At 37.6% G+C, this 26,026-nt stretch overlaps 9 protein-coding genes across 9 annotated transcripts; 6 read left to right on the top strand and 3 right to left on the bottom strand.

The window, feature by feature from the left end:
• Positions 1 to 690: 690 nt before the first annotated feature.
• Positions 691 to 2,497, top strand: RO3G_12096 (uncharacterized protein; the record flags this gene model as incomplete). Its single annotated transcript, XM_067666680.1, has 5 exons — positions 691 to 1,653; positions 1,757 to 1,880; positions 1,941 to 2,040; positions 2,090 to 2,223; positions 2,388 to 2,497. The coding sequence occupies 5 exons, from the start codon at positions 691 to 693 to the stop codon at positions 2,495 to 2,497; spliced, it is 1,431 nt and encodes a 476-aa protein (XP_067522781.1).
• A 1,574-nt stretch (positions 2,498 to 4,071) lies between these two features.
• Positions 4,072 to 4,194, top strand: RO3G_12095 (uncharacterized protein; the record flags this gene model as incomplete). Its single annotated transcript, XM_067666679.1, has 1 exon — positions 4,072 to 4,194. One exon carries the CDS (start codon positions 4,072 to 4,074, stop codon positions 4,192 to 4,194), a length of 123 nt encoding a protein of 40 aa, XP_067522780.1.
• A 312-nt stretch (positions 4,195 to 4,506) lies between these two features.
• On the top strand, positions 4,507 to 5,817 carry RO3G_12094 (uncharacterized protein; the record flags this gene model as incomplete). Its single annotated transcript, XM_067666678.1, has 1 exon — positions 4,507 to 5,817. The coding sequence occupies one exon, from the start codon at positions 4,507 to 4,509 to the stop codon at positions 5,815 to 5,817; it is 1,311 nt and encodes a 436-aa protein (XP_067522779.1).
• A 365-nt stretch (positions 5,818 to 6,182) lies between these two features.
• On the top strand, positions 6,183 to 6,623 carry RO3G_12093 (uncharacterized protein; the record flags this gene model as incomplete). The annotated part of the gene is made up of 1 exon (XM_067666677.1): positions 6,183 to 6,623. The coding sequence occupies one exon, from the start codon at positions 6,183 to 6,185 to the stop codon at positions 6,621 to 6,623; it is 441 nt and encodes a 146-aa protein (XP_067522778.1).
• Positions 6,624 to 10,832: 4,209 nt separating this feature from the next.
• Positions 10,833 to 12,149, top strand: RO3G_12092 (uncharacterized protein; the record flags this gene model as incomplete). Its single annotated transcript, XM_067666676.1, has 5 exons — positions 10,833 to 10,951; positions 11,008 to 11,153; positions 11,212 to 11,292; positions 11,351 to 11,802; positions 11,865 to 12,149. 5 exons carry the CDS (start codon positions 10,833 to 10,835, stop codon positions 12,147 to 12,149), a joined length of 1,083 nt encoding a protein of 360 aa, XP_067522777.1.
• A 305-nt stretch (positions 12,150 to 12,454) lies between these two features.
• On the bottom strand, positions 12,455 to 14,956 carry RO3G_12091 (uncharacterized protein; the record flags this gene model as incomplete). The annotated part of the gene is made up of 4 exons (XM_067666675.1): positions 12,455 to 12,813; positions 12,872 to 13,073; positions 13,125 to 13,246; positions 13,303 to 14,956. The coding sequence occupies 4 exons, from the start codon at positions 14,954 to 14,956 to the stop codon at positions 12,455 to 12,457; spliced, it is 2,337 nt and encodes a 778-aa protein (XP_067522776.1).
• Positions 14,957 to 15,265: 309 nt separating this feature from the next.
• Positions 15,266 to 17,575, bottom strand: RO3G_12090 (uncharacterized protein; the record flags this gene model as incomplete). Its single annotated transcript, XM_067666674.1, has 9 exons — positions 15,266 to 15,428; positions 15,476 to 15,616; positions 15,663 to 15,797; positions 15,847 to 15,997; positions 16,108 to 16,439; positions 16,511 to 16,554; positions 16,612 to 16,797; positions 16,899 to 17,405; positions 17,468 to 17,575. The coding sequence occupies 9 exons, from the start codon at positions 17,573 to 17,575 to the stop codon at positions 15,266 to 15,268; spliced, it is 1,767 nt and encodes a 588-aa protein (XP_067522775.1).
• A 3,126-nt stretch (positions 17,576 to 20,701) lies between these two features.
• Positions 20,702 to 22,064, bottom strand: RO3G_12089 (uncharacterized protein; the record flags this gene model as incomplete). The annotated part of the gene is made up of 4 exons (XM_067666673.1): positions 20,702 to 20,713; positions 20,778 to 20,788; positions 21,150 to 21,901; positions 22,045 to 22,064. The coding sequence occupies 4 exons, from the start codon at positions 22,062 to 22,064 to the stop codon at positions 20,702 to 20,704; spliced, it is 795 nt and encodes a 264-aa protein (XP_067522774.1).
• A 638-nt stretch (positions 22,065 to 22,702) lies between these two features.
• On the top strand, positions 22,703 to 23,354 carry RO3G_12088 (uncharacterized protein; the record flags this gene model as incomplete). The annotated part of the gene is made up of 3 exons (XM_067666672.1): positions 22,703 to 22,851; positions 22,985 to 23,106; positions 23,173 to 23,354. The coding sequence occupies 3 exons, from the start codon at positions 22,703 to 22,705 to the stop codon at positions 23,352 to 23,354; spliced, it is 453 nt and encodes a 150-aa protein (XP_067522773.1).
• Positions 23,355 to 26,026: the final 2,672 nt, after the last annotated feature.

Below are 26,026 nucleotides of genomic sequence, written 5' to 3'. Positions count from 1 at the left end.
TATAAGCAATCCTATTGATCTACTCCTTTTCTGTTTAATTGAGCGTGTGAATCAACAGAGGAGCGTGAAAACATGGAGGGGAGGGACTCTGCATAGCTTGTGATCATCAAAGGATGCTAACTAAAAGGAAAATAAAAAGCGTTTTTTTTCTGATTGCTCTTTCAAGTTTGTCTTGATACAATCCATACATCTTTAACACCTGCTCTCACATGTTTTGGATGAGGCCTGCGGATAGCCATGCTATCCGCACTTATTTCATATCGATTGAACCTTTCAATCTAAACCCTCTCTCTCTTTTTTTCTCAACTCGCTATCACCATCCTTCAACTATCTACAGCCAGACTTTGCTTGTAAACGGCGTATTTGAATCTGGAGACGTTTGGAAACTTTGATAAATGGTTTGAAATTTTTTTTTTTTTAAAAAAAAAAGGCCAGTGGAAAACTGTTTTTAGAAGCTTTGAAATAAAGTATGGACACCAAACAGTATATTCACAAATAAGACCCAGTATCTCTGTCCAATGCATGGCATGCCACTGTCTCGTTCAACAGACAGACAAGAGGCAAGCCATCGGCCCTCAAATCCTTTAGCCAATCACGCCAAAAAATTTAAAACACCACGAAAATAAATAATTTTTTTTGTCCTTTTTTTTTTTTACTTTTTTATTTTTTATTTTGCAAACCACGATAATTATGCCTAGAAGAAAGACAGTGTCCTATGAAGAACTTTCAGACCTTGAAGAATTTGAGAATTTATCGTTTGGAAGTCGAGAGGACCAAGACACGGACGATATCTTAACAGACGACTTACTCCAGAGCACTTCGAGCGAAGAAGATAAAAAGAAGAAGAAAAAGACACAAAAGAAAAAGACGCTGACAAAACGCAAGACGACCAAGAAGGAGACCAAAAAGACCAAGGCCAAGGTGGTGGTCAAGCGGGGACCTGAGGGTTGGAAGGCTGAACGCGTTCGGTCCCTGCGAGAGACCTATCCTGATCCCTACTGGTCCTTTCACGCCGAATCCTCCGACATGATTCATACCATCAACGAGGACCATCCGCTGGAAGGCATCCCCTGTACGATCAACGACCAGGCGCCGATCACCAGCATGGCCCTTTCTCGAGACGGCAGCCTGCTCGCGACCTTTTCAAACATCGGGGCCATCAAACTGTGGGATGTCGAGAACGATTTCGCGCTGGTCCACAAGCTCAGAGACGGTGCCGAGGCGAACATTGACGAGTTTTACTGTGGTAAGTTTGTCGGTGATGAACACATGGTCGTCGGAGGCAAGCTCAAGGACAGACAGCGTTGGTCGGCCGAGGATGATGACAATCACATCTTGCCCTGTCCCATCAAGATCTTCAACGTGCCAGAGTCCAAGGTCGTTGCCAAACTGGAGGGTCACACTGAAGAAATCTTGTGCATCAAGGCATTGGAATTCGAAGGCGAGAATTATTATATCTCGACCAGTCAGGACGGTAGTATCATGAAGTGGCACATGGCAAGCGATTGGATCACACTGCTCGATCGTACCAAGATGGATGATAACATCACCTGTATGGCCTTCACCGTCTCTTTTGTACCCAACACAGGCAACAAGTATTTTATGGCAGCAGTGGATGAACATTTGAGACTCTATGACTTTGAAAATGCACAGGTAAGCATGAGACATTTTGTCATGTTGCTTTATTCATCCTCCTTTCGGTCAGTTGCTGCAAACCTTTAGCGATCTTTATTCATCTTATTGTGATTGTGGAAAGTTTGTGCGTTGGTTAGATGAATCACTGTATTTAAAACAAGCTGAAAAAAATAAGGAAGAGGAAGGTCAATATGCTTGGTTTATCAGTAGAGGTGCAGAGCTATGCGATGTAAGCGAAGGGGTTTGTAAGTATCGATTTTTTTTTAAAAAAAAAAACACACATTTCTTAATCTTTGTATCGACAGCATCAAAGCCAAATACATGTACTTTACATAAACTGGTGTATCCTACCAAAGATGGCGAACAGTTTAGATTAGAGCAAGTTAAAAAATACCAAAATGAAGAGTGAGTAGGGCAAGAGGAGAAGGAGAGAGATGATTAATGAACGTGTTAGTTATCATTCCAATTCATGGCTAGTAAAAATCACTTCGAACGGAAGATATTTACTTGCACCTACGATTTATGGCCAAATCTTTGTTTTCAACATGCTGACGGAACAAGTAACTGCTATATTAAAAGAACATCAAGGTAAGCGATAAAATGAGTAGTAGGATGTATGCTTATTCTTGTTTATAAAAGACATGGAAGTACGTGATGTGATATTTCATCCTTACCGACCTTTGTTATTCTCCTGTGGAGATGGTAAATTAGATGATCATTTTACATTGTCAACTCATCACTCTGTTTCTTAGATGGTTGTGTGAAAGTATATACATATCCCGATAATGACAATAGCCATAGTCAGAACATGCATGAAGATGTAGAACAAGATCTTGATGTTGGTATGCCAGAAACAGCTTAAATAAAAAGTACATTTTGCATTCAATTTTCTTTATTTCATTAGAATAAATTTCTCATAGGGATTGATCCTAATATTAAGTAATGTTCAAATGTCAGTAGACAAAATAATAATTCTCCAAACATAAAAAAAAAAAAGCATTTTCATATTTTATCTTTTTATCAACGAAATGACCTCTCAAGGTATACAAATAACAAACCAAGGAGACTTTATTGTATTTTTAAAGTTGTACCTGATCAAATGCGTAAAGTAGGATCATGGATAGACGAATGGGATGCAAAAGGTACTCTACTTTCTCATCTTGTCCAAGCGGAAAATTAATGGATGCTTTTATAGCCACACCACCGTCGACGGACTCAGATAGGGTTAAAAGAGTATACAAGCCAGATGAAATAGATTCGATCTACAGCATCAGGGCCATCTATCGACCTCAAGTACCTCATGAAAAAGAGAATACGACCGTTGAAAGGAGAGTACCTAAAGAAAGAAAAGTCAAAGGGACGCATACAAAACCGATATACATCCAAAGAGAAGAGAGTGTGTATTCAACAAGAGTCCATCAAGAGCACAAGCCTCATGAAATCGATGTACAACCGAAAAAGGTTCAGAGAAAGGCCGTCTTGAGCCAGTACAAGATCAGAAAAGAAAAGGCGACCGTTGAACGATCTTGTTCGACCCGTTCTTTATCCTCCACACACCCTCTCCATCGATCCCCTGCTTCCACCACCACCATCGCCCGCAGCTTGTCCTTCAAGTTAGAAACCAGACAAGACGCACTGCAAAGAGTGAGCAGGCCGCTGATGGACAGCGGGGGTCCCCAACGGTCTTTGTCCCTCTTTCATGGTCCATCCACGCCTTCACTTTTAAGAACGACCGCGTTGTCGAGCACACCCTCCGTGCGATGGACAAAGGCCAGTCTGGCCAAAGAAGAAAAGCCAAAGCAAAGATACATACGAAGGACGTTTGAGGAAATGATGCGTATACCTGATATATTTGAAAGACTGTCCTTTTATGAAAAGACCCTGGATGCCTGTCTCGCTGTAGAGTCACCTATCGCTCGCTGGATCAAGTTTATGTCGACCCGAGGAAAGTTGTTGGCTCTGGAAGAAGGTAAATGAAATAGAAGGGGGGGGAAGAGTACGACGGATTGAAAGTGATGTTTAGGTCATGTTCCGGTGCCTCGACCCAAGCCACGGCCTGAATGTCCCTCTTATGGCAGCAGCCTGTTCTTTACTGGATCTCTCTCTCACATCTGGAGAAAAGCAACAGGATCTCAAGCGTTTCCTTTGCGGGACAACCCGACGGAGAACACACCCTCCAGATTACCCAGTGCGTCCGGCAGTGGCCTCAAGCGATCGGTGAGTATCCTGGGCGCCTTTGGCACCCACCGGGCCACACACAGACAGGATCGCCCCAAGTCCATCCGTCATCGAGCCAACTCGGTCCACCGACGACCGATCGAAAGGAGTCTGATCAGCGTCATCCATTCCTCCTTTATCAAATCCAGTCCCTCCCGCACTTTTAAGCCCGACGCATTCAAAGACATTTCGAAAAAGCACCTATCGAAATTGAACTATATGGTCACCGTCTTGCCACATGAAGATGTCGGTGGCATACTCGAAGCCTTTGAGGAAGCGAATGGAGACACGGTGCATGCGATCTCTATCGTCATGAATAAAAAGCAACATGCGGGGATTTAAACTGCGATCGAACCCGGTGTGTGTACAAGAAGGAAAATAAATTCATCTTTTTTTTCTCTTTTCAATCGTTTCATGTCCAACCACCATTTGACGCCTTATCTACTCTTTGTTGTCACTACAATATTACTGGTAAATAAAACAAAAGAGACCGTATTCTTCTTTCTTTGAGACGTTTTTACCCATTTATTTACCCCCACACAAAAGAGCGCATTTCAATATGGTTATCATAATGGGGAACTCAACACACCTCAATCCGTCATATCTCAGTGTCAGGGAGCTTCGAACGTCAACCGACTGCCTGAATGTATACCTATGCCAGATGCTGACTATGCACTGATCGTCTCGATGCTCACCGCCGGTGGACTGGTAGGTGCCCTCAGTGCGCCTTATTTCAACGACCGTTACGGCCGTCGACGGACCCTGCTGGCCACCAACGTCTTCCTTGGCCTGGGTTCGGTCCTGTGCACGCTGGCGTCGACAGCAAAGGGGATGATGGTCGGAAGATTTCTTTCGGGGATCGGCAGCGGTCTGGTCACGGTGGTCGTTCCGGCCTACATTGCCGAGTGTGTGCCTGAGGCTCGCCGTGGACTCTTTGGTGCGTTCAACCAGCTGTCGATCGTGATTGGCATCATGGTAGCTCAGATCATGGGCCTGGTCTGGTCTACGTTGGCTCGCTGGCGATACATCTTGGCGGTCGGGATCGTGCTTGCCGTCCTGCAAGCCAGCCTCTTGCCTCTCTGTGTGGACTCGCCTCGCTATCTTGCGTCTTTACCCGGTGGTGTGGACAAGGCGAAAGCGGCCCTGCTGAGATTAAGACAGGAGCCGGCAGAGGAGGTTGAAGAGGAGATCGCTACCTGGAAACGGGATTGGGCCAACGGGGTGGAAGAGAGCGAGGAAGCGGTTTTGCTTCAGGAGGATCCAAGGACCGAGGAGGAGGAGGGCTATCAAAAAGTGACCAGTTGGGAATTTCTGACCTCTGCTCGTTATCGAAGACCGCTCTTCATCCTCTTGGTCCTCCAGCTCTCTCAGCAGCTCTCGGGGGTCAATGCCGTCATTTTTTATTCGACCTCGATCATGTCGACCGTATTCCCTGAATCGTCTGGTCTGATCACTGTCTCTATCTCGATCGTCAACCTGGTCATGACCACCCTATCGGCCGTCTTGATGGACAGGGCCGGTCGTCGCACGTTGTTCTTGACATCCAGTGGTCTGATGACCCTCATGGGCACCTTGCTAGGTTGGAGTATTGGGGCAGGACACGATCGTACGTCTGCTTTTGCCATCATTGGATTCATCGCTTCCTTCGCCATCGGATTGGGCCCAATCCCCTTTTTGATGATACCCGAAGTCGTCGAGACCAAGGCTGTCTCGAGCGCTTGTTCTGTTGGTTTGTCAGTGAACATGATCTCAAACTTTATTATCTCTGCTGGATTTTTGAGTCTCAGAAATTTGCTTGGTCAAGCACATGTGTTCTATCTGTTTAGTCTGACCCTTCTGCTTCTCACGGTAATCGCTGTGTTTATATTACCAGAAACCAAAGGCAGAAGTGCAGAAGATGTTGTCCGATCAGGTTATTCTATTTACCCATGTAGTTATGAACGCATCCATTCCACGGCACAATGATTTCTGTTTAAATAAATCTTTTAATATGTGTAACCCTTTTTAAAAATATGCATCAGCCTCTCCAAGTATATAAAAAAAGAGCGATTATTTTGCATTGATTCGCATCTTCTTCTCTCTTTCTCTCTTATTCTCATTCTTTGTTTCTCATGTCTGAAGTACAACTAACAGATTTCATCTCGGGTCAAACGATGAGTTTGAATGAATGGATCAAGCATGAACTGACTCGTATACAAAACAAGATTGAACCAAGACACTGTCCAAGCTACAGTGAACTCATTCAGGTCATCGAAGAACCCTTTCGGTTTCAATCGGATAAAAGATCCAACAGCTCAGCAGCATCGCCATCTCAAACATCCCCTAACACAATGTTTTATTCTTCCTACGCGGCCAAGTTACACGTTCTTGAGCGTATCAAGACCAATTTAATCCCAGAAACCGAGCTGCCCACATCCGCTCACCTCTACCGTGCGTTCTTCTTACTGCTTCAGTCCAATGTCCACTCACCGCAACAGCTCCTGTCTGAACTCGATCGATTACGACTGGCTCTGAAGCAAAAGAAGCCCATCGATTCCTTTCGATCCAAAACGAGACTGATGAGGATCCTGTTTGGCAAAATCCAATTGACCCACCATCTCGTCCGACCTTGGCAAATTGTCTGTCAGTGGTTCGCCATCCTCCATCAGGCTCCCCACTTGATCTTTCACTGGATTCAATTGACCCTAGCCATCTTTGTCGTTGCCAAAACGATGTATACCAAAAAGCTTACTTTTCCTATCCAACCCTCCCTTCGTGCAATAAAAAAATAAAAGAATGTGAGAGAGGGGGGGAGGATAGAGAGAGAAGTGTTCCTATACACAGCCATCTCTTCTCTTGTTCTAGCAGAGTTTATACATGTTCGTGTAACCAAAAAAGGATGTTTCATTCCCCCCCCTTTTTTTTTTCTCTTTTGCTTTGCCTCAAACTTTGTTTAGCATGATGATTGTGTCACGTTAATTTTTTTTTTTCTAGAATAAAACGTATCTTTGTTTCCTAGAGACTCATGATGTGATCAACAGATACTGATTCATGTTTTGTCCATGTTATCCTACAAGTCGACATTGTCAGACTTTTATGTTTTAATCCAACTCACATTTTTGATGTCGTCATTCTGTTGTTAAGGATTTCCACGAATGACATGATTTGTCATGGACTTTCATCCAGTGGACTCCATCATTACGTCTTCTTGTGCATCAAAGAGAATTGTGTTTCTATAAAAAAAAATGCCAAGATAAGGTGCAGGGCCTCTGATCACACGCCAGAGGCTCTACTGGCATTTTTATCGTCGAATGTGTATATAAAGAAAGAATGGCTGACTTTGACTGCACAAATAAGTCAATAACAAGCTGTTTAGATTAAGCAAGAGATGTGACGCTCTATCCATCCTCTTTCCGTAATGATAAACGGGTATTAATGTAGCTTGATGCTAAGCAAAAAAAAAAAGGGGGGGATGCTTTCATTTCCTTCTTTTTTACAATACCAAGGAAGTTTACGGTATTTGATATTCAGAATAGATGCATGTGTGGTTATTATTTGATGTGTGCTCATCTTTTGTAAGGAACCTGGAACGAACGGATGGCTTTCAATCTAAAAAGCAAGTGATCCGTGCAGGCCTCATTCTTTGCTCTCGGCTTAAACAGAAAAGGGCAGTGAAAGGATGGGTTTGAGATTCATGAGGGATGCATGGTTTTTTGTTTTTTGTTTTGATAATGCTACTTTTATATAACACTGCGGTGAAAATAAAATAATATAAAACCAAAGTCATGTTTTGTTTTCATGTTTAAAGAATACAAATGAATCAAATGTCCCTTTTTATTAAAAGAGAAACAGTCCCTGATCGTTCAACGAGAGTAGTGTAAAACTACTGTTTTTCTTTTCTAATCATTGCCGGATCAGTTCCCCCCAAGAAAAAGAATTCAATTGGATTATTCTCATCTGTTGCATAGAACAGCTGACTAACAAATAAAAGGCCGAGATGTTTATAGAAAAACAAAAGGAGAGAAACAAAGGTTGAATAAATAAACTTATTTTTCACTAGTAAAGTACTGAATAGTCTTAATAAAAAAAAATAGTTTTGAGTTGAAATGATGTCATCAGAACAGTAGTACGGATAAAGTTATACAGAATGAATCCAAGGTTTTAAAAGAAGGATTCTTTATTAGAAATAAAGCTACCTTTTCACCTTGTGAATACATCTGTTACATGCAGTAAAAGAATCGACCCTCAATGCAGAAAGAGAGTATGGGCATTCCCTCTCTTTTCTTTCTATCTATAATCTGCATGAACACTCCACTCAATGCACCTTCGTCATAGGTGACCAGCAATAGGTGGGAGGGACGTAAGGTATGGGCAGACTCCTTTGTTTATCAGTTGCTGTCTCGCCAAAGAGGATCCTGTTGGAGCAATATTGTACTTTGCATAGACAGCATTCAAAGCACTCTAAAGGATTGGATAAATCCATTTGACAATAAAAATAGACCTGATCAGAACAAGTCATAAAATGTTGGCAATAGAAAACTATTAAAAATAAGTGTGCCTTTGTGATAATTAAAAAGCAAAAAGAATAGACGAGTATGTTTATTATTTTAACCAATAGGAATGCAACAGGAGTTGTCCATTCATGATCGCACTCCTTCCTCTTAGAATATGCCTCTTTTTATTGAAGGATGGATCGGTGGGTGATATTGGGTAGGTAGTTTGGAGTCAATTCAAAGTAAAATAGGAAGGGAAATGGGGCATGGATCAGTGAATTGGGTCCTTCTGTTGAATTGGTGGGGGAACCCATGGAATACAAACTATATCCTATTTTTCAAAATGAATAATTGGAACCCAAAGTTGCACAAGTTAAAGTTGTCTGTGTGTGTGATGGCTATTGAACACCAAATAGAATAGACGATGCTTTCAATTATATAACCTGGAGATCTTGAATGGCCTCACACGACATGGAAGCATTGAATAAGGAAAGTGCGACGAGATATTCATTAAAATATTTCTTTGATTAAAGAAATTAGGAACAATAATAAGCTTTATGTACAAAATATCATTCAACAAATTATGAGTACTTGAAAAAGCTGCTGTTTTTGATCACCTTTTTAAAGTTTAATGTTTATGTACTGAAATTTAGCCACAATTTTTTTGGTTTAAATACACTATTTTAGGAATGAATGCTGCATTATTTGGTCGTTTTTATGTATCAATTGTATTGTAAAATTTGTAAGAATGCGACATTCAATTCTGAAATATCCACCGTGTTTGTTTCACTAATAGATCATGGGGCAAAGTCCCCTAGCGAATTGGTCAAATTCTTTTTGCTGGATTCGTCTCTCTTCTGGCGGTACTCGTTTCAATTTGCATGGTTGTCTTCTGTTTGTGGGTTTAAGACCCGTTATTAAACATATTCTTGGCGATGACCAGCTAAAACGTGGCATCCGAATCAAACCCTCATATACACAATAAAATTATTAAAGATCATGTATACCATCTCTCAGAGGAAGCCATCTAAAACCTTCTTGAGCTATGAATTTTATGAAGTGTGTTCCACTCATATCACCTACTTCATATAGCTATGCTCTTCATTTATTCTTCACAGAATGAAGGGTTGGAGAGGGAAAAAGCAAAAAAAAAAAAAAAAAAAAATTAATTGGAAACCAGAGATTTGCATCCCTTCAACCTATAGCTTGTACTGCCACCTCTTGGCTGTCTATTACTTGTTGCTGAGCGGTATGTCCGAGTAGATAAGAATACATGGAAAGAAAAGGGTGACATATACAAGCCCTTCTTATTATCATTTTAATAGCAACTTGTATCGGAAGACTTGAAAGAATCCATCAACCAAGATACACACATTGAAACAAGAACGATTTTTTACCTTATTCTCATGGATAGCATAAGCTCATCCATCATCTTATGAGGTCAACATGATCGAAAAGAAATAACAGACTTTGTCCCAATTTACACAAAAACTGACACATATGACCTATAAAAGAGTATTCACCTACAAAGAAAATAAAGACCAGCTGTTTATTTATTAATGATTTATAGAGTACTTGAAATGAAAACTGACATTTTTGAATTTATAAAAAAAAAAAAGTTGCTATTCAGCTTTCAATTGTTGGTATAAATCAAAGTTCATGATTAATACTTTTTTTAATAATAATCCCCGGTTAGAGGGTTATTTTAAAGAAACAAGTAAGAACAACATTGACTATGACTGCATAGGGCATTCCAATTTGAACGAAATATGTAACCTACACCCACTTGTTGAGCCCGACCGAAAAAGGACATTTTATAGAAAAGCACAGAAGCATAAAAATACCGTGATCTTTAGCCAATAAACTGATTTAAAAAACTGGATCAATGAATCCTATTGAGTAAGGGTACTGCTATGCATAATTGTGGTTTTTAAGAGTAAATTAAAAGGAGTAAATGATTAAGGAATGGTAGTCAATTGTTATACTTTATTTTTTTTCACTTATCATCAAAGCAAAATATAAACTACTTTTTTTATACATCCCCATTGTAACACTTAAAATAATGCAATTTTATTTTTATTTGTTCGCAGTTTATATACAGTTTGTTTTGAAATGTGTAGAATATAATAATAGTGTACACATCAGCCATCGTACTTGAGCTAAATAATAAGAGGGTTTACTATGATCTTACCTACTGACAATAACGTGTCATGGTGTCTTTTCTTCATTGCCAATAGGTTATTACTTGATATTTGGCAATTCAATAACTCATCAAACAGTCTTGAATCATCATAGCTCCCTATTATTTTGCTTTCTTTTTTTATCCTTTGTTTAATACCATCTAAAGATTTAACTGCTAAATCACGGGACTGTGATAGATCAGAGGCATGAACTTTTTTTTTTAGCATAAATAATCCAATTGCTGAATTTTATTATGCCTTTTTTCTTTTTTTATATATATTTTCCCTGACAACGATAAAGCATATATAAAAAGCAATATCTCTGAATATGGTTAAAAATGCGTTAAAGACTACCTTGTATTTTTCGATTACTGATAAAGTTGGTTCACTTGAAAGCTGCTTAGCGACAATTAAATCTATGGATATCTCTCTTACTCGAATTGAATCGTAAATACCTTTTAACTATTGTATTCATTCGATAGGATATTAAACGCAGTGTATAGTCGTCCCAGCCGTGCAAATGATCGAGATTATGATTTCTTTGTTGACTTTGATGCCAAGGATATCAATCAAGTAAGCAATGTGGTAGAAAACCTTGGCAAGCATACCAAAGAGGTGCGTGTCATTGGAGCTGGCACAGGATCTGCTGGTAAGGGTTGAATTTTAATTACACCAGATAAATGTGAATACAAATCGCTTGAATTTAGACAGCGTTGCATGGTTCCCAAGAAAATTGACAGATCTTGATACATTTGCCGATAAAGTATTGGAAATGGGCGAAGAACTCAGTAAGATGCACACTCTCGCTTATTTTCTTCTCACTCATTGACCCTTCTCTTTCCGCAGGTTCCGACCATCCTGGTGCCAATGATCCCGTTTACCGTGCTAGACGTGCTGAGATTACCCGTTTTGCCAAATCATATCGTACCGGCCAGCCTGTGCCAGAGATTGAATATACTGCTGAAGAGACAGAGACGTGGGGTAAAGTGTTTCGTAAACTGGTATCTATGTATCCCACGCATGCTTGTCGCGAGCATCAGTATGTCTTGCCCTTGCTGATTCAAAACTGTGGGTACAATGATCAACAAATCCCTCAACTGGAACGTGTCTCGCGATTTTTAAAGGACTGTACTGGATTTACTCTTCGTCCTGTGATGGGACTATTATCAAGTCGAGATTTCTTGAACTCATTTGCCTTTCGCGTATTCTATTCTACGCAATACATTCGTCATCCATCAAAGCCTTATTATACACCCGAACCGGATGTTTGTCATGAGCTACTAGGACATGTTCCCCTGGTAAAGAAAAAAAACAAAATTCAGATCATACTCTTTAAAAAAAAAAAAAAAAACTTTTGTAGTTTGCTGATCCTGATTTTGCTGACTTTTCACAAGAAATTGGTTTAGCATCACTTGGTGCATCTGATGAAGATGTGGAAAAACTAGCGACTATTTATTGGTTCACAGTTGAGTTCGGTATCTGTCGACAAGGAGGAGAACTGAAGGCTTATGGTGCAGGCTTGTTAAGTTCATTTGGTGAATTAGAATATTGCTTATCAGATAAACCTGAACTTAAGCCATTTGATCCTGAGAAGACGGCTCTGCAGAAATATCCAATCACTGAATTTCAGCCAGTAAGGGATTGAAGCAAGAGAGGTCAAAAAATAAAAAATTCTGTAGGTTTATTTTGTAGCAAACTCATTTAAAGAAGCACAAGAGAAAGTACGAGATTTTGCAGCAAAGATGAACAGGCCCTTCTCGGTTCGATACAATGCATTGACTCAATCAATTGAAGTCTTGGACAATAAGGAAAAAGTGGTTCGATTCGCCAAGAGTATTCGTGACGATATGAAGACATTAACAAACGTACTAGAATCACTCGGTTAACAATCTTGTTTTTATTCTGTAAATGCATGCGAATAGTGTATTAAATCTAAAAAAAACTTTTTTTTTAATTATGAACAGATGAAGGTGATAATCCTCCTTTGTAGAGCTCTGTATTCCATTTAGGAAATATACGTTTATAAAGACACATCATCACAGTATCTTGTTGTGTTAAGGTTCCATCAAATATACATTTCATATAACCGTGTGTACCCAGCGATTCTTTTATGTGACCCACTCGACCGTATTTTGTTGTTAATTGAATGGGCTTAAACCAATAGATATCCTCCACATTGAAAAACATGAAACGAACCACTGCTGATCGTTTATGAATCTTGTATGGATGTCCACTTAAAATAATACGTTTGGCAATAATACGTTTGACATCAACGTTCATGAATGTACCTGTAGACACCAAGATGGGTTCTATATCAATCGCTGGTTAATTTCTTAATTCTCTTTTTCACACTGCTTATTATTTTACCATTTGGATTTTCAGTTTCCTTATAAAATGTCACTGGTGTTTTTCCAAATGCAATCGGTCCATACACTGTGGCAACGTAAGATCGACCTAATTGAATAAATCTTTCGAATTTATGGACATTATTAGAGCCTTTGTTTGTATTTTGGGAATAGATTGGTTTGACGTTATATCTCCTGAACCCCATGTGCATAATCATCGGATCCTACATTTATAAATTAGTAAATAATCGGGTTTTTTGCTTCTTGCTTCTTACTTTGGATTTAACTGGTTCTTCATATGCATTATCTCTTTGCAGTTGTATATTGAGAAGTGACATCTTGTGTTCATACTGTAAAAGACCAAACACAATATAAGGTCTTGTTCTATCGTAAGCCTCTAAACATAGGGGTAAGTCAGTCCGTCTTTTTCAAGAAAATAAAGTGGGTATTTACGGAAAGCTTGAATGGGAACATTACTAATCCAAATAGTAATTCGTTGACCTGGCTTGACATTACCAACAATAGCTTGATTCAATACACGAGACTTGGTGCGCCCATAGTTTTCAAATCGAAAGATCCTGGCATAGTCAACAGGCAAGTTTTCAAAGGGATCCCAAGGTGATGTTCTGAAGGATTGAAGACCACGATAACGAGCAAAGCGTTCTCTAGCGGGAATGTGCATAGGTGTATCGATTTCATCAGGGAAATCGTTATGTGATTGGTATTCATTTTGTCTTTGTTTGAGGTATTCCTCATATTGTCTAGCTTCTTCTTCAGCATCAAACTCGTCCTCGTCTTGTTTTTTGCCATCCATCTCAATTTGTTCATATTCTTCATCATCCACAGGAAAAGATGCAGGCTGAACAGTATCCTCATCGTCAGCTTCTTCTGTCATCATTGCGTCGTTGTCTTCATCAAACTCGCCTTCACTGTAATTTTGATCGTCATCATCCAAGATCCAAGCGGCTTGATAGGAAGATGTTCCCTTGGGCACACGCTTCGAGTTTTCATCTGTGTCCATACCACGCATACGGCGTACTCTTTCATCAGCCTCGGCCATTTCTTCCTCCGTAGGCCATGTTTGCTCGTTTTCCATAAAATCAGGTTCATTTTCAGCAACTAAATCATCTTGCTCTTCGGGTTTTGGGGTATCTAATAATTCAGCATCGACTTCCATATCTCCCTGATAGAGACCATTCAAAGGAGCACCCGTGATCTGTTGAATTTGAAAATCACCAAAGTTTTGAAGGTGAACAAGCCGATTGGCGTTAAATGGGTTGCCGCGAGCATACCCTGTCACTTTGAGAGTACCTCGCTCAGGTGTGAGAGGCTCATAAGCTACTTCATCAGCCAACATATAAGGATGATGATCACGCCATGACATCGGCTTGGGACGCTGTGAGGTAATGAAACGCAATGTGTTCAAGGCATCTGTATCATTATCCAGTGTAAACAAATGTTCTTCCTTTGGGAAAAATTGTTGAACAAAGGCAGTCAATGATTTCTTTGTGCTGGCACGAAGCTTTTGTGGTATTCTCTCAATGTTTTGAACCACAGGAACTACATTCACAAGGCCTTGATTTAGGATGCCTAAAAGACAATTGATACCAAACTTATCTACTTCCACATCAGACGACATCAGCAAGATACCAAAGTCTGCTACCTTAAAGGCATCAAGCACATCCAAGAAATTGCGTTTCAATGGCACAAGCTGAATCTTTTGCTTAAATCGTTCCACGTTCAATACGGTAGGTTCTTCAAATGCGTTCTTGGGACACTCTTGGCCCAGCGACCTGTAAAGAGCGTCAATCGCACCATAAACCTCACTATCTGGACATAAAGGTAATACAGGGACGATCTTGGGAGCACCCTGACGTCCCTCAAAGATACGACTCGTACGAGTCATCTCCTCTCGCTTTTTTTGTTGCAACACTTTGGCAGCATGTCGGCGATCGGTTTTGGAAAGTGTCTTTAAACCTCCTCCTTGTTTGACAGAAGTTCGGTTCACTTTACCCTTTGAGACTTCTTTTAAAGCGCCTTTACTTGCATGGCGGCTTTTAAAGGGTTTGTTGGACTGATGTAAGCTGCCAGGTCTGTGACGATGCATAATGCTACAGTTGAAGAATTAAGCAAAAAAGTTTTTGTTTTTTCTTAATGCTTAATATCTCCACTAAACAGTCACAAAGGGAGAACTGTGGCGGCGAAGTAAAAAAAAAAAAATAAAAATAAAAAAAAAAAAACTCTGCATAAAAACAAAATGCAAAGGGAAGAATATCAGATACTGTTTTATTTCTAAACGATACAAAAAAGTCATTTATTTCTGTATTAGAATGGATATTGAGAGTCACACATATGGAGATTTTGTCCACTATATGATTATTGTTAATTTTGAAAAAATTAAAAGAAAAAGGTAATCCTACCACCATAATGGCTGTAATGCTTCTGCTCGAATGCCTCTTTTTAATAATCTATATCTCCAATCAAACATTCTAGGCATTGCATCTCCTATATCTCTCTTGTCTCCATTCTCATCGTATCTTCCAGACCATAAAACTTCTGCTGCTGCTGCTGCTCTCGGCCTAAAAAGTAGATTAATTTCCTTCATTTTTTCAATTGATAAAATTACCATAAGCGGACATCTAAAGCAGTTTCATCTGTTTGTTCTGTCCACAAAGCAACTTCGCCACCCAATACGTTTTTTGACTCTGCTTTGGTTAAGTTGAATGTTGGATCATAACTGTAAATCCTTTGCCATGACTTAAAAGGACTAGAAAGTTATAAGATTAAAAGCTTTTCTTAAATTCATACTTTACCTGCACCAATCTCCACCTGAGCCGCCCCAATTTTGTGTACGATAATTATCTTCAACGCTATGCTTTTTTAGTTCCTTCATTAATGATTTGGGAACTTTTGGCGGTGTTTGCTCATCATAGCTCGTATCATTTCCACTATAATAATTATTTGTACATAAAATATCAACAATAAAAGAACATTTACCTCCAACCACCGTGACCACAATCAAGGTACCAAAAGTTGTAATTGGATGCGATGACTTTATATCCTTTCTTGACTGCCTCTCTAACAGGGTTTATCCATACTTGTAATACAACCTCTTTAGAAATCGGTAAATTGTTATTAGTAACAGGATCTATAAAGACAATATCAGTTTTTTTTTTTTTTTTTTTTTTTTTTTTTTTTTTTTTTTTTTTTTTTTTTTTTTTTTTTTATAATGTAACTAAATAAATATACTTTATATACCTTCCCAAAGTATTGGCACTTTACCAGCTATTTTTTGAATGGTGTTTAATTCTTTATCCAAGAAATGATCTAAAAGGTCAACCCCGGTCATATTATTCTCTTTCATATATTTTAATACACTCTCATCTTGTTCCCAGCATTTGTAGATTGGTTCATCGCCGCCACCATGATACCAGTTATCTTTGAATAGGGAGCCAATTTCTGTAATGACTTTATTGACAATGTCATAAGTTTTGGGGAGAACTGGGTTTAATTGACCTGTGCCTGGTTCAGCTGCAAACCTTTGGCTCCAATCATTGGATGGATCTAGATAATGTTTACCAGAACATGTACTACTCACCCAAATAAAGGAGTAAAATAATAAATTAAAACCCCAAGGAGTATGCAGACGAACAAAACTTACACGATATCTTTATGAGATAATGCCCAAGAGCCTGTATGTGCAGGCTATTTGTTCCCAGTAAGATGATTAGAGAAATCAATGATGCTTATTATATAATTTACCATATCGATTTCAGGAATAACACGAATACCAAGTCTATAAGCATAATCTATGACCCGTTCTACGTCTTTTTTTCTGTAAATCAACCGTTTTTGGTGTAACTTGTATGCACCCTCATGCGCAAGTTCAGGAGCATTTTCAAGTTTGATCGGGAAACTGTGCGAATCAGTTATGTGCCAGTGAAACACCTAGATGAAATGAAGATAAGCAGAAGAGAAAGAGTGAAACATGCACTTACATTCATTTTGTTATATGCCATAGCGTCAATTGTCCTAAGTATGTCTTTTACTGGAAAATAATTTCTTGAAGTATCCAGCATAAGACCTCTGTGAGAAAATTTCGGATAATCTCTTATGTTGATCGGCACATTGGCTATGAATGATCTGGAAAAGCCAATATCATCTTCTTCCTCATCATCATCATTGTCATCATCATTTTCATGATAGTTTTTTATATCTTGCTCCCCGTGTTTATTCAGCCTTGGACGATACTGAATAAGCTGTGAGAATGTTTCTAAACCACGAATAGCGCCCCATATTGTGTTGGAGTTTATTGTTGCAGTGGTTTCATTGTCTGGTATCTCCAGCTCATAAGATTCGTCAACACCGTATTCAAGCTCCTTATTTATATCTTCTACATTGATTTGCAAACGTCTCAGCTTGATATGGAGATTTTTGCTAGCAGTGTAAGGCTCAATTTGTACAGGAATCCATTTATCATGCATTATCAACCGAGTGTAACGATCAATTGCCTCGACCAATATATCCGAATCTGATCCAGTAATGTGGAATTCATCCTGTTGTATCAAAAATATAATTTAGTTCATCTAAAAAAAAATGGAAGGTCGTATTAATTTACATCAAGATTTAATTCAAATAAACCCGTTTCCATAAACTGCGGTTTTGGCCAAAGTAAATTAGCGACTGTCAAGCATGGTAGTACTAAAGCAAGAAACACAAATTTCATTTTTTTGAATGAGACAAAATAGAAAGAAGAGAAAAGGAAAAGCGTGTTTGAAAAGGGATGAACGCTTCTTAATAGCACTTTTTTAAAGCACCGAAGTTTTCCCTGAATGAATTAATGTATCAGGGATTGAAAACCAAGGACAATTCACACAGTTTCTGATTTTTTTATATGTATTTTGACTATTAACAAAGAGCCCCAATTTAAATTTTAACGTTACTGTCAATTGTTGTTTATACGACAACTATTTAAAAAGTCTGATATCCTCTCTACCGTAAGCTGATATTTGCTTTAATAATTTAATAAAAGGTGTCCTTCATGTCAACCTGAACATAACAATGACCTAAGCCAGTTAAGCTTTTAAATTCTTAATCGCAAAAGCTCCCAATTCATTTGCATTTTCAACTCTTTCAAGAACAACTTAATAAGAAGATGTTTCTGACGTTGGTCTCGTTGTTCATTGTACTTATTCTCCTCAACCAAACGATTTCATTGTGTTTGATGGTGGATAAATGTGATTTTTAAAAGACAATCATACTAAAAAATGCTTTCTTCATCTTGATATGACTTTTTATGAGAACTTTATGGTTCGCTTTTTTTATGAAGCTAGTAATATTAGCTGATTGAAGGCCGATTTTAAGATTTTAATTTCAAAGGAGTTTATGCATATAAGGGGCGAGGCATCATTTCCAGTTGAAAATTAAAGGAACAAAAAATAATTTGTACCCTGTCCAAAGATGTATGCAGACCCTTATTGACTGCGTTCAAATTAAATTTATTGAATGAAGTGATACATTTGGAGATAATTATAATGTTCAAATCTCTCTGACACTAGTTTTGGGAGCTCATCTTTTATGCTGCACAGACCTGACGTTGAAATAAGCAAACTACAATATAAATCAGACGTTTGTCCATTTATAGAGGAGATGAATACTTTTCTGCTTTTCCTGAACGAAAAAACCGGACAAACTATCTCCATGAATCAAAATAACAAATTGGATACAGAGGTAACCTGCTAATTGGAGATAATATGGTCTCTAAGGAGACTATAGTGTATCCATAAAGCTACATGTGAATTTGATATGTACGTAAGACTTTTTTAAGCCAGATGTAGTATGATATATAATATAAAATGTACTTGGGTTCAGGCTAATGGTTGTTAATATGTCATCAACTAGATAGAAATATGTCGATAGGTCTATTGGTTTACAAAATTCAAAAACTTACTCTTTTATATCCTTGAAGTTTTAATATATTCTGTCACTAATTAATAAAGCAAATCAATATATACAAAGTAAAAGATAGACATATCCAAAAGGTGATTGAAATATACTAAAATTTGAATGATATGATATAGAACAAGACTATCAATTCTGCTAAGGTAGTCAAGAAAATTTTTACTGTTAATATTATCTTTAGCTTTAAGTACATTTAAGCAGTAATTCTTTTAAGGACACTCTTTAAACTTGGTAAAAAACTTTATATAAGTAATCAAATGTCAATGATGATGGGCTGTCTTGAGAGACGCGGATATCAATCGAAAAGGCTTTGGTAAAAAGTTTCTTCACAATATCATTTGAGTAACCCTTTGTTATCTATTCTCAATCTACTTATACAGTAAAAACACTATTATCGATTTTTACAATAAATCTATGCATTAGAGCTATTTTCTATTTTTATTTCTCAATGCATATTTAATGGTTGCAAAATTTCTATGTCGCCATTGAACACCATACCCTCATGCTTTTCTTAAATGCATACCTTTTTGCCCTTGATCCCAAAAGGCTTTTTTTTGGCTTCTGATTACTTTTCTTCATATTGATTTGGTTCAAGCGGACAGATCTATTTGTATCACACGCCTAATAGGACTTTTATTAAATACATGATATATCCTTTTGTTACTTTTTATTTGCGCATTATTTAAAAAATACATTTACGATTTATACATTCATCAAAAAATGAAATTCCATGCTTAATCCATTTGCAACAATCCTTAACTGTCACCAGATGAACTGATTGAAACATTCTTTTGCTAAGATTACTGTCTACAGAGAAACAATCTTTCTTTACATTAGCTTTGAATTTAGACCATAATAGCTCAACTGAATTAAGAATGGTGAATATGGATACAGGAATGCGCGACTCTATAATTACGGTCTTTAATCAGAACTTGAATTTCAGACACCTTGTGAATAACTACCTTATCCATTACGACACATCGTCATGTCATACTGTGTTTATCTAAGGTAACCATTATACCTGTAGTGAGCTCTAAGAAATGCTAATTAGGTATGCCATCTTTGGCATTTACGACAGCATTCTCAGAGATTCACCATCGTGTCTCTCTTCTTATTGGAAGAAGCTTTTCTGGAAAAAAGTTTGGGTTCACCCAATATCGAGCCAATAAAATTCATTTCACAAGTTGCTCCAACAGTTGTAATTGTGATACTTTTGTTATTTGAAGGGGCCATTTTTGCAGCCTCACCTTTTACATTTGTCGTGTTTACCTTAGTAATTTCCTTAATGTCGTATGAGATCACTCAAAAGATTCTTAAACTTGTTGTATAATGGTTTAAAAAGTAAAAGAAAAGGTAAAAACAAAGATCAAGAAACAGTTTGGGTACTTTTTGAGACTGATCTTTATTTCAGTTTAAGTTAAAGTAAAAATTATTCTAATTGAAGGCAGGTATTTATATCTTATTGAGTGAGTGGCTTGATATCTTCTATTGTGATCGTTCTTCTAATATTCAGGTACTTTAGCAAGTATTATCTATAATTATGATTATGAAAACTTTTCATTTGTTCTTTTGTATGTCTGTCATAGATTATCTTTTATTCTGGGAATTCCTCACTGAATTGAATAACGTTATTTTACGCGTTATTTCAATTATGTGAAAGATTAGCAATATTCCTGACATTGGATTGGATTTGGTTATTTTAGTTGATACTTCTTCTTATCAAAGAACTCTCATGAATACAATACATATTCTAAAAGAACATGTTTAATTGGAATTGATTGTATGATCTTATTTAAATAAACTTATATTTTATTTTATTTTAATTATGATCTTGTATTAAGACTTACATTTATTAATGTCAACTACAATCAGTTACTGTTCTACAACAAAACTAATAATTTGACTGTATATCATATATAGCACGAAGTGATATGTACAATAAATAGTCCACACAACTTATACCTTACTACCTCGGACCCTAAAACACATCATTATATTCCAAGGCGTAGTTTGCATTGAATGGGCTCTCTCTCGTCCTTACTCAATAAAGAGGTTCAAGAGGCTCATCGATTATGAGTTACTTGTGTGAGTGAAATGAAACACTCTCTTACATTATTGGGAGTAGGAGGAGACTCTGACTGTGTTACCAATTTTTCTTTATTTATCGAAATGTAATTATAAAATATAAAATATAAAATATAAAATATAAAATATAAAATATAAAATAAAAATATTGTGTATGTATACAATTATCAATAGAAAAATTCGCAATTTCGGAAATAAGATATAAAATAAAATAATAATAAAAGGGAGGGAGGGAAGGACAGCAAGAGAATTACATGAAAGAGCCATACTAGTAAAGTTAGTGACAGTCTGACGAAACAAGCGATAGAAATTATCAAAGACGCAAGAAGAAGCCCAAGACCCATGAACCAAGATGTCGTCTACATTGGCACCAAGAAGAGCAGCATTAGTGGAACCGACAGCACGAGCTCGAAGTGGAGGTCGGCGAACGCCAGAGTCATCAGCAACAGCAATTAAAGATAAAAGACTGCGGACATGCCGACTAACGGTTTGAACTGATACAGAAACAGAGAAGTCATTAAGTTTTCTTATGAGAAAGTTGATTGTTCGAGAAGGACGAGTTGGGTGAGGCCCGAAGCAAGGAGTATTGGCAACGCGAGTAAGATAAGATTGGAAAGCTTTAACAGGACAAAGTATAGGATCTGGGTGGTGATTGATAATAACCACGCGTTCAATAGGTGAGCCTTGTCTTTTTTCTTTAGGACAGTCAATGAGTAATTTGAGTTGAGAGTCGTTAGTAGTAACGGAAGTTTTTCCCAGGTTGATTCGGTGAAGGTCAGAGTGGCAAAGGAAACCAGTAATAGCTAAAAGGAAGCATAGTTTGCGAGTCAGTTGCTCAACGGTGATGTTGTCGCTAGATCCCCAATAATGTAGTTTGGTAAGGGGAGGAGTTAAATCATAATCAGGTTTATCAAAGGAACGGACAGTTAAAGCGCGGAGGTTGGTAAAAAACTTTTGGAAGTGATGATCAGATAGATTACAGTGCGTTGCAAAACCCGGACACAAACTCTTTACATGTGATAGATCGATTGTTAAGAATACATAAGATTATAGTCACTTTATTTTAGTAAAAGGGGCAAGGGCAAAAGATAGGTTCCGGAGATCGCTGGCCTCAATTAAGCTCTGATCTTTATGCAACTCCGCATATACATTTTCGTACCCCGTATCATCCTTGATGCCAAATTTGGTAAGATTTCAATCAACGCATCAGGTTCTATTGGCCATTGAATTTGCCTAGTCTACCGCTTAGATAAGTCAGGGTCAGTGGACTTTTTAGAGTAATTTTTTTTCTTTCCTTTTGTGCTATTCTGCGTTTTTTATTTGTTGACCCTGAACTCTGACTCGGAGTAGATAATCATCAATGTGATTGGATACCTATGTTGCGTAAGTTTTTGTAGGAAGAATATAAATATTCCTTTGTGATTTATCCACGAATAAAAAGGAACAAGAGAGGACGAGACTCGATAAAGAGATTGTTTTATTTAATAAGAAAATTGTACTCTATTTATACTTTTCATACACAGATAATATTTCATGTCATGGATTAATAATTAATGAGTATGATATAGCTGATGACAAATAGATAAGGGTTACGTGTTCTTCTATTGTTATATTTGTCATAGAATATTCGTATATGATTGACTGCGGCTGACTGTGATTTAGTTCCTGGATTTAATATAGTTTAACCGTGCAATTACGCAGCATCTTATCATGTAGCTTATTAATACTGTTTTCATATCGAGTTATGAATGATGGATACATCACTTTGCATTTTTGTATTTTCTCTGTATTTTACTTATTTTCGCCTATGTCCGTCTCAAGCTCTGTTGTATCCTTATCACGTCGTGATGGCCGTACTTCTGGCCAATTGTCTGCTCCTGATGGGTCTCGTACTCCTTCAGATGGTGTCAGAGTGAGCGAAGCAAGAATCATTGTGTCAGAAAAAACTACATGGACGTAAATGATATAAAAGGAAAGTAGAGCATGTTTACTGATGGAATTGCAGTCACCTAAGGGAATCCATTGGTGCGTTCTACGGGGGAAAGCGCATTTGCAACTTTAATGGATGCACGAATGAGATGGTCCCTAGGTACAGACGTAGCAAATTTCAGTTCTACTATCGTTGTCGCACTCCTTCATCAATTGGGCTTCATAATGATCGACAAAAATCCATTACGAAGGAGTCTATATTTTTTAATAAGTCGGACATCAGTAAGGTGTGCATAGTTCTTTCGGAGTATTTTTGTAAGGCATCAATTGCTACTATCATCAACACAGTTCGCATTAGTGGTCCTACTGCTAGTCAGCTTGCTGTTGACTGGCAGATGCTTATGCACAATGATCTTATCAGGTATTTTGGTGATTACAAACTCGGTGACAACGAACTCTATGATCATATTCAAATTGACGAGTCCAAATTTGACAAACGTAAATACAAGCGTAGATCACGTAGAGATTAGGTTTGAGTTTTTAGAATGGTAGAAACAAATCATACTGAAATCCATGATAGCCAAGAAGATCGACATGAGACATTTCAGTTCGAGCACAACTATCATTCCGATGCTTCTTCAAGCGAGAATAATACAGATGACGAGGACTGCATGCCTCCTACTCCCTCGGCAGCAGTGATCCCTGTGTTTAGGAAAGGGGGTTTTAGGTAAAAGTAGTATAACAACAAAGATAAAGAAATACTGTTAGAACTTGGTATCTCTTTATTAAGTTAAGATAACTAAGATTGAATATGATAAATAATTCTACATGTAAAAAGTGAGAGTATTTATAGACATGATACGGTTAAAGAATTAGGACAGATTTATGATCAATTTGACAGAATAGATGATTACTATTTCTAATCATTAGTTTAGCCTGTTCCTAGCTTGTACTGTCAATTATGCTATTGGGATGGTTTCAGATCACTCTGGATGTAGGACTATTTAAGGAGACGGTACGGATGAATATAAAATCCTCTAGTTCCGTGATTGGATATTACGGCTAATAATAATATCTCAGTTAGGATAAAGGTTTACATGACTTAATGATGATCCAGTAAGTAATTGTCATTCCTTATTCAACATGCTCATATCATCAATAAACTATATTACAACCACGTCATATATTTGACTGTGTGAAGTTAATATGAATAAAGCTTAATATAAAAATCTAATCAAAGTCTTTTATTGATCTGTGTTGGGAATAATGTTATAAATGATTCCAAGTTATGTCAACATATTATTCAGGATCATATTTGATTCCTTTTACTAAAATAAAGTGGCTATAATCTTATGTATCCTTAACACCCTGGAATGATTGATCCCACGGCGCCGATAATGGATGTAATGACCGATTTAGCTGGTCGCTCTAGTTTGGAAACACCTATTACTAGAGAACACAGAAGGTCTCGTAGAGTTCATCGTGCATAGCCAATGCAGTTTTATTCATTTAATAAAGTTTAATCACTGTTACAGACTTTAATAAAGCTTATTGCATCTACTCCTATAAATTTCTTATCCGCAACTGCTGGACCAATTCTGAAATCTTGGTCACCCAATTTCATTTCTCTAAGCGGTAGACTAGGCAAATTCAATGGCCAATAGAACCTGATGCGCTGATTGAAATCTTACCAAATTTGGCATCAAGGATGATACGGGGTACGAAAATGTATATGCGGAGTTGCATAAAGATCAGAGCTTAATTGAGGCCAGCGATCTCCGGGACCTACAGTAGGTCAAAAAACTGCTGCAAGGAATCCATTTTTCTTGGTTTTTGTAGCGCACATCCTGTTACAATGGCACAAACTGCCTCCGTTCCCACATAGTAAATCTTCTACATGTCTTGAAAAATCCGAAAGAGTTTAAGCCCTATTGGATAAGTATTGAATGAAGTATGAGATGCGCAATTTGAAAATTTGGAAAAACGAAAATTTGAATGGAATGAATTTATTTATTAATATTTAGTTGAACCTCCTTTTCTATTAATAATCTCTTGAGTTCTTTTCGAAATGTTATCTACATGACTTCCGAAAAGATATTTATCGAAATCAATTCATATTTTATCAACTTGTTCCCAAAGCACATTCGTGTTCTTTGCTCTACGTTCGTAATATTTGAGATTCAACTTCAATTGATGCCATACGTGCTCGATTGAATTTAAGTCCGGGCTCTGAGCTGGCCAATCGTTAATGTAGCTCTCTTGGTTACTACAGAACTAGGCCATTGTAAATTATGCCTTGTGTTTTGGGTCATTGTCATGCTAAAAGTAAATGTTGGACCAGTCGAAATTGTAGTACTTCATACTATCACGAAGCGTAGTGTTCAAAATATGCTAGTAAACACCCGAGTACAACTTTCCATCGTGAATTTAGCAAGCATATCCTGGTCCTTCAGAGGTTATACAACACCAGGACATCAATTTGCTAGCTTCATGCTGGATTACAAAATCCAGGTCATGATGTTTGTTTTGCCAAATATGAAATAGAAGACAAAAACTACAAAAAGACGATAGTTGTGAAACTAAAGATTATATATGACTTTATTAATAAAAATATTGAGGGTATTTATACTTTTTGAATGTCTGGGTCTTTACCGCTATTTCAATTGATCGGTTAAAAGAATGATATGGAATATAAGGAAGGATAGTGGATAATCAATAGCCGCTGTCTACTTGACGAATCAAGGGACAATGAAGTAATTAAACTATTGATCTAATGATAATTATAGAATAGGATTGAACTGCCGTTGTTGTAATCAGGTTCCGATATAGTCTTTTAGAACGCTGGTAGGACAACAGGGCAAGATTGGCTATTGCAGAATTCTCACGTTTATTAATAGAGATCTGGTTAGACTATAATTCTGTAGTATCCAAGTTTATCCATGAATGTTCACTTTATTAGTTGTGTGGATACAACATTGCCCCCTTCTAGTTTGAAGCAAACGGTAAAAGGATAAGTGAAGATTCAGGAAAAAGTAATTGTCATACACAATAAGTGCGATAATGATCATAGGGCAGATAAATAGACATAGTATAATTGAGGGTAGATCGTAGTAGTAAGTTGTCATAAAAACCTGATAGTAAAAAAAAACCTTCTTTAGGAAAAATTGTCTTAGGGAAAAAGACGGTCAACTACTTAGACAAT

This window comes from Rhizopus delemar, genomic scaffold (assembly GCF_000149305.1).
Source record: "Rhizopus delemar RA 99-880 supercont3.10 genomic scaffold, whole genome shotgun sequence".
Lineage (NCBI taxonomy): Eukaryota > Fungi > Mucoromycota > Mucoromycetes > Mucorales > Rhizopodaceae > Rhizopus > Rhizopus delemar.
Note: the sequence above shows the minus strand (reverse complement) of the source record. Positions and strands in the feature narration are given on the sequence as shown.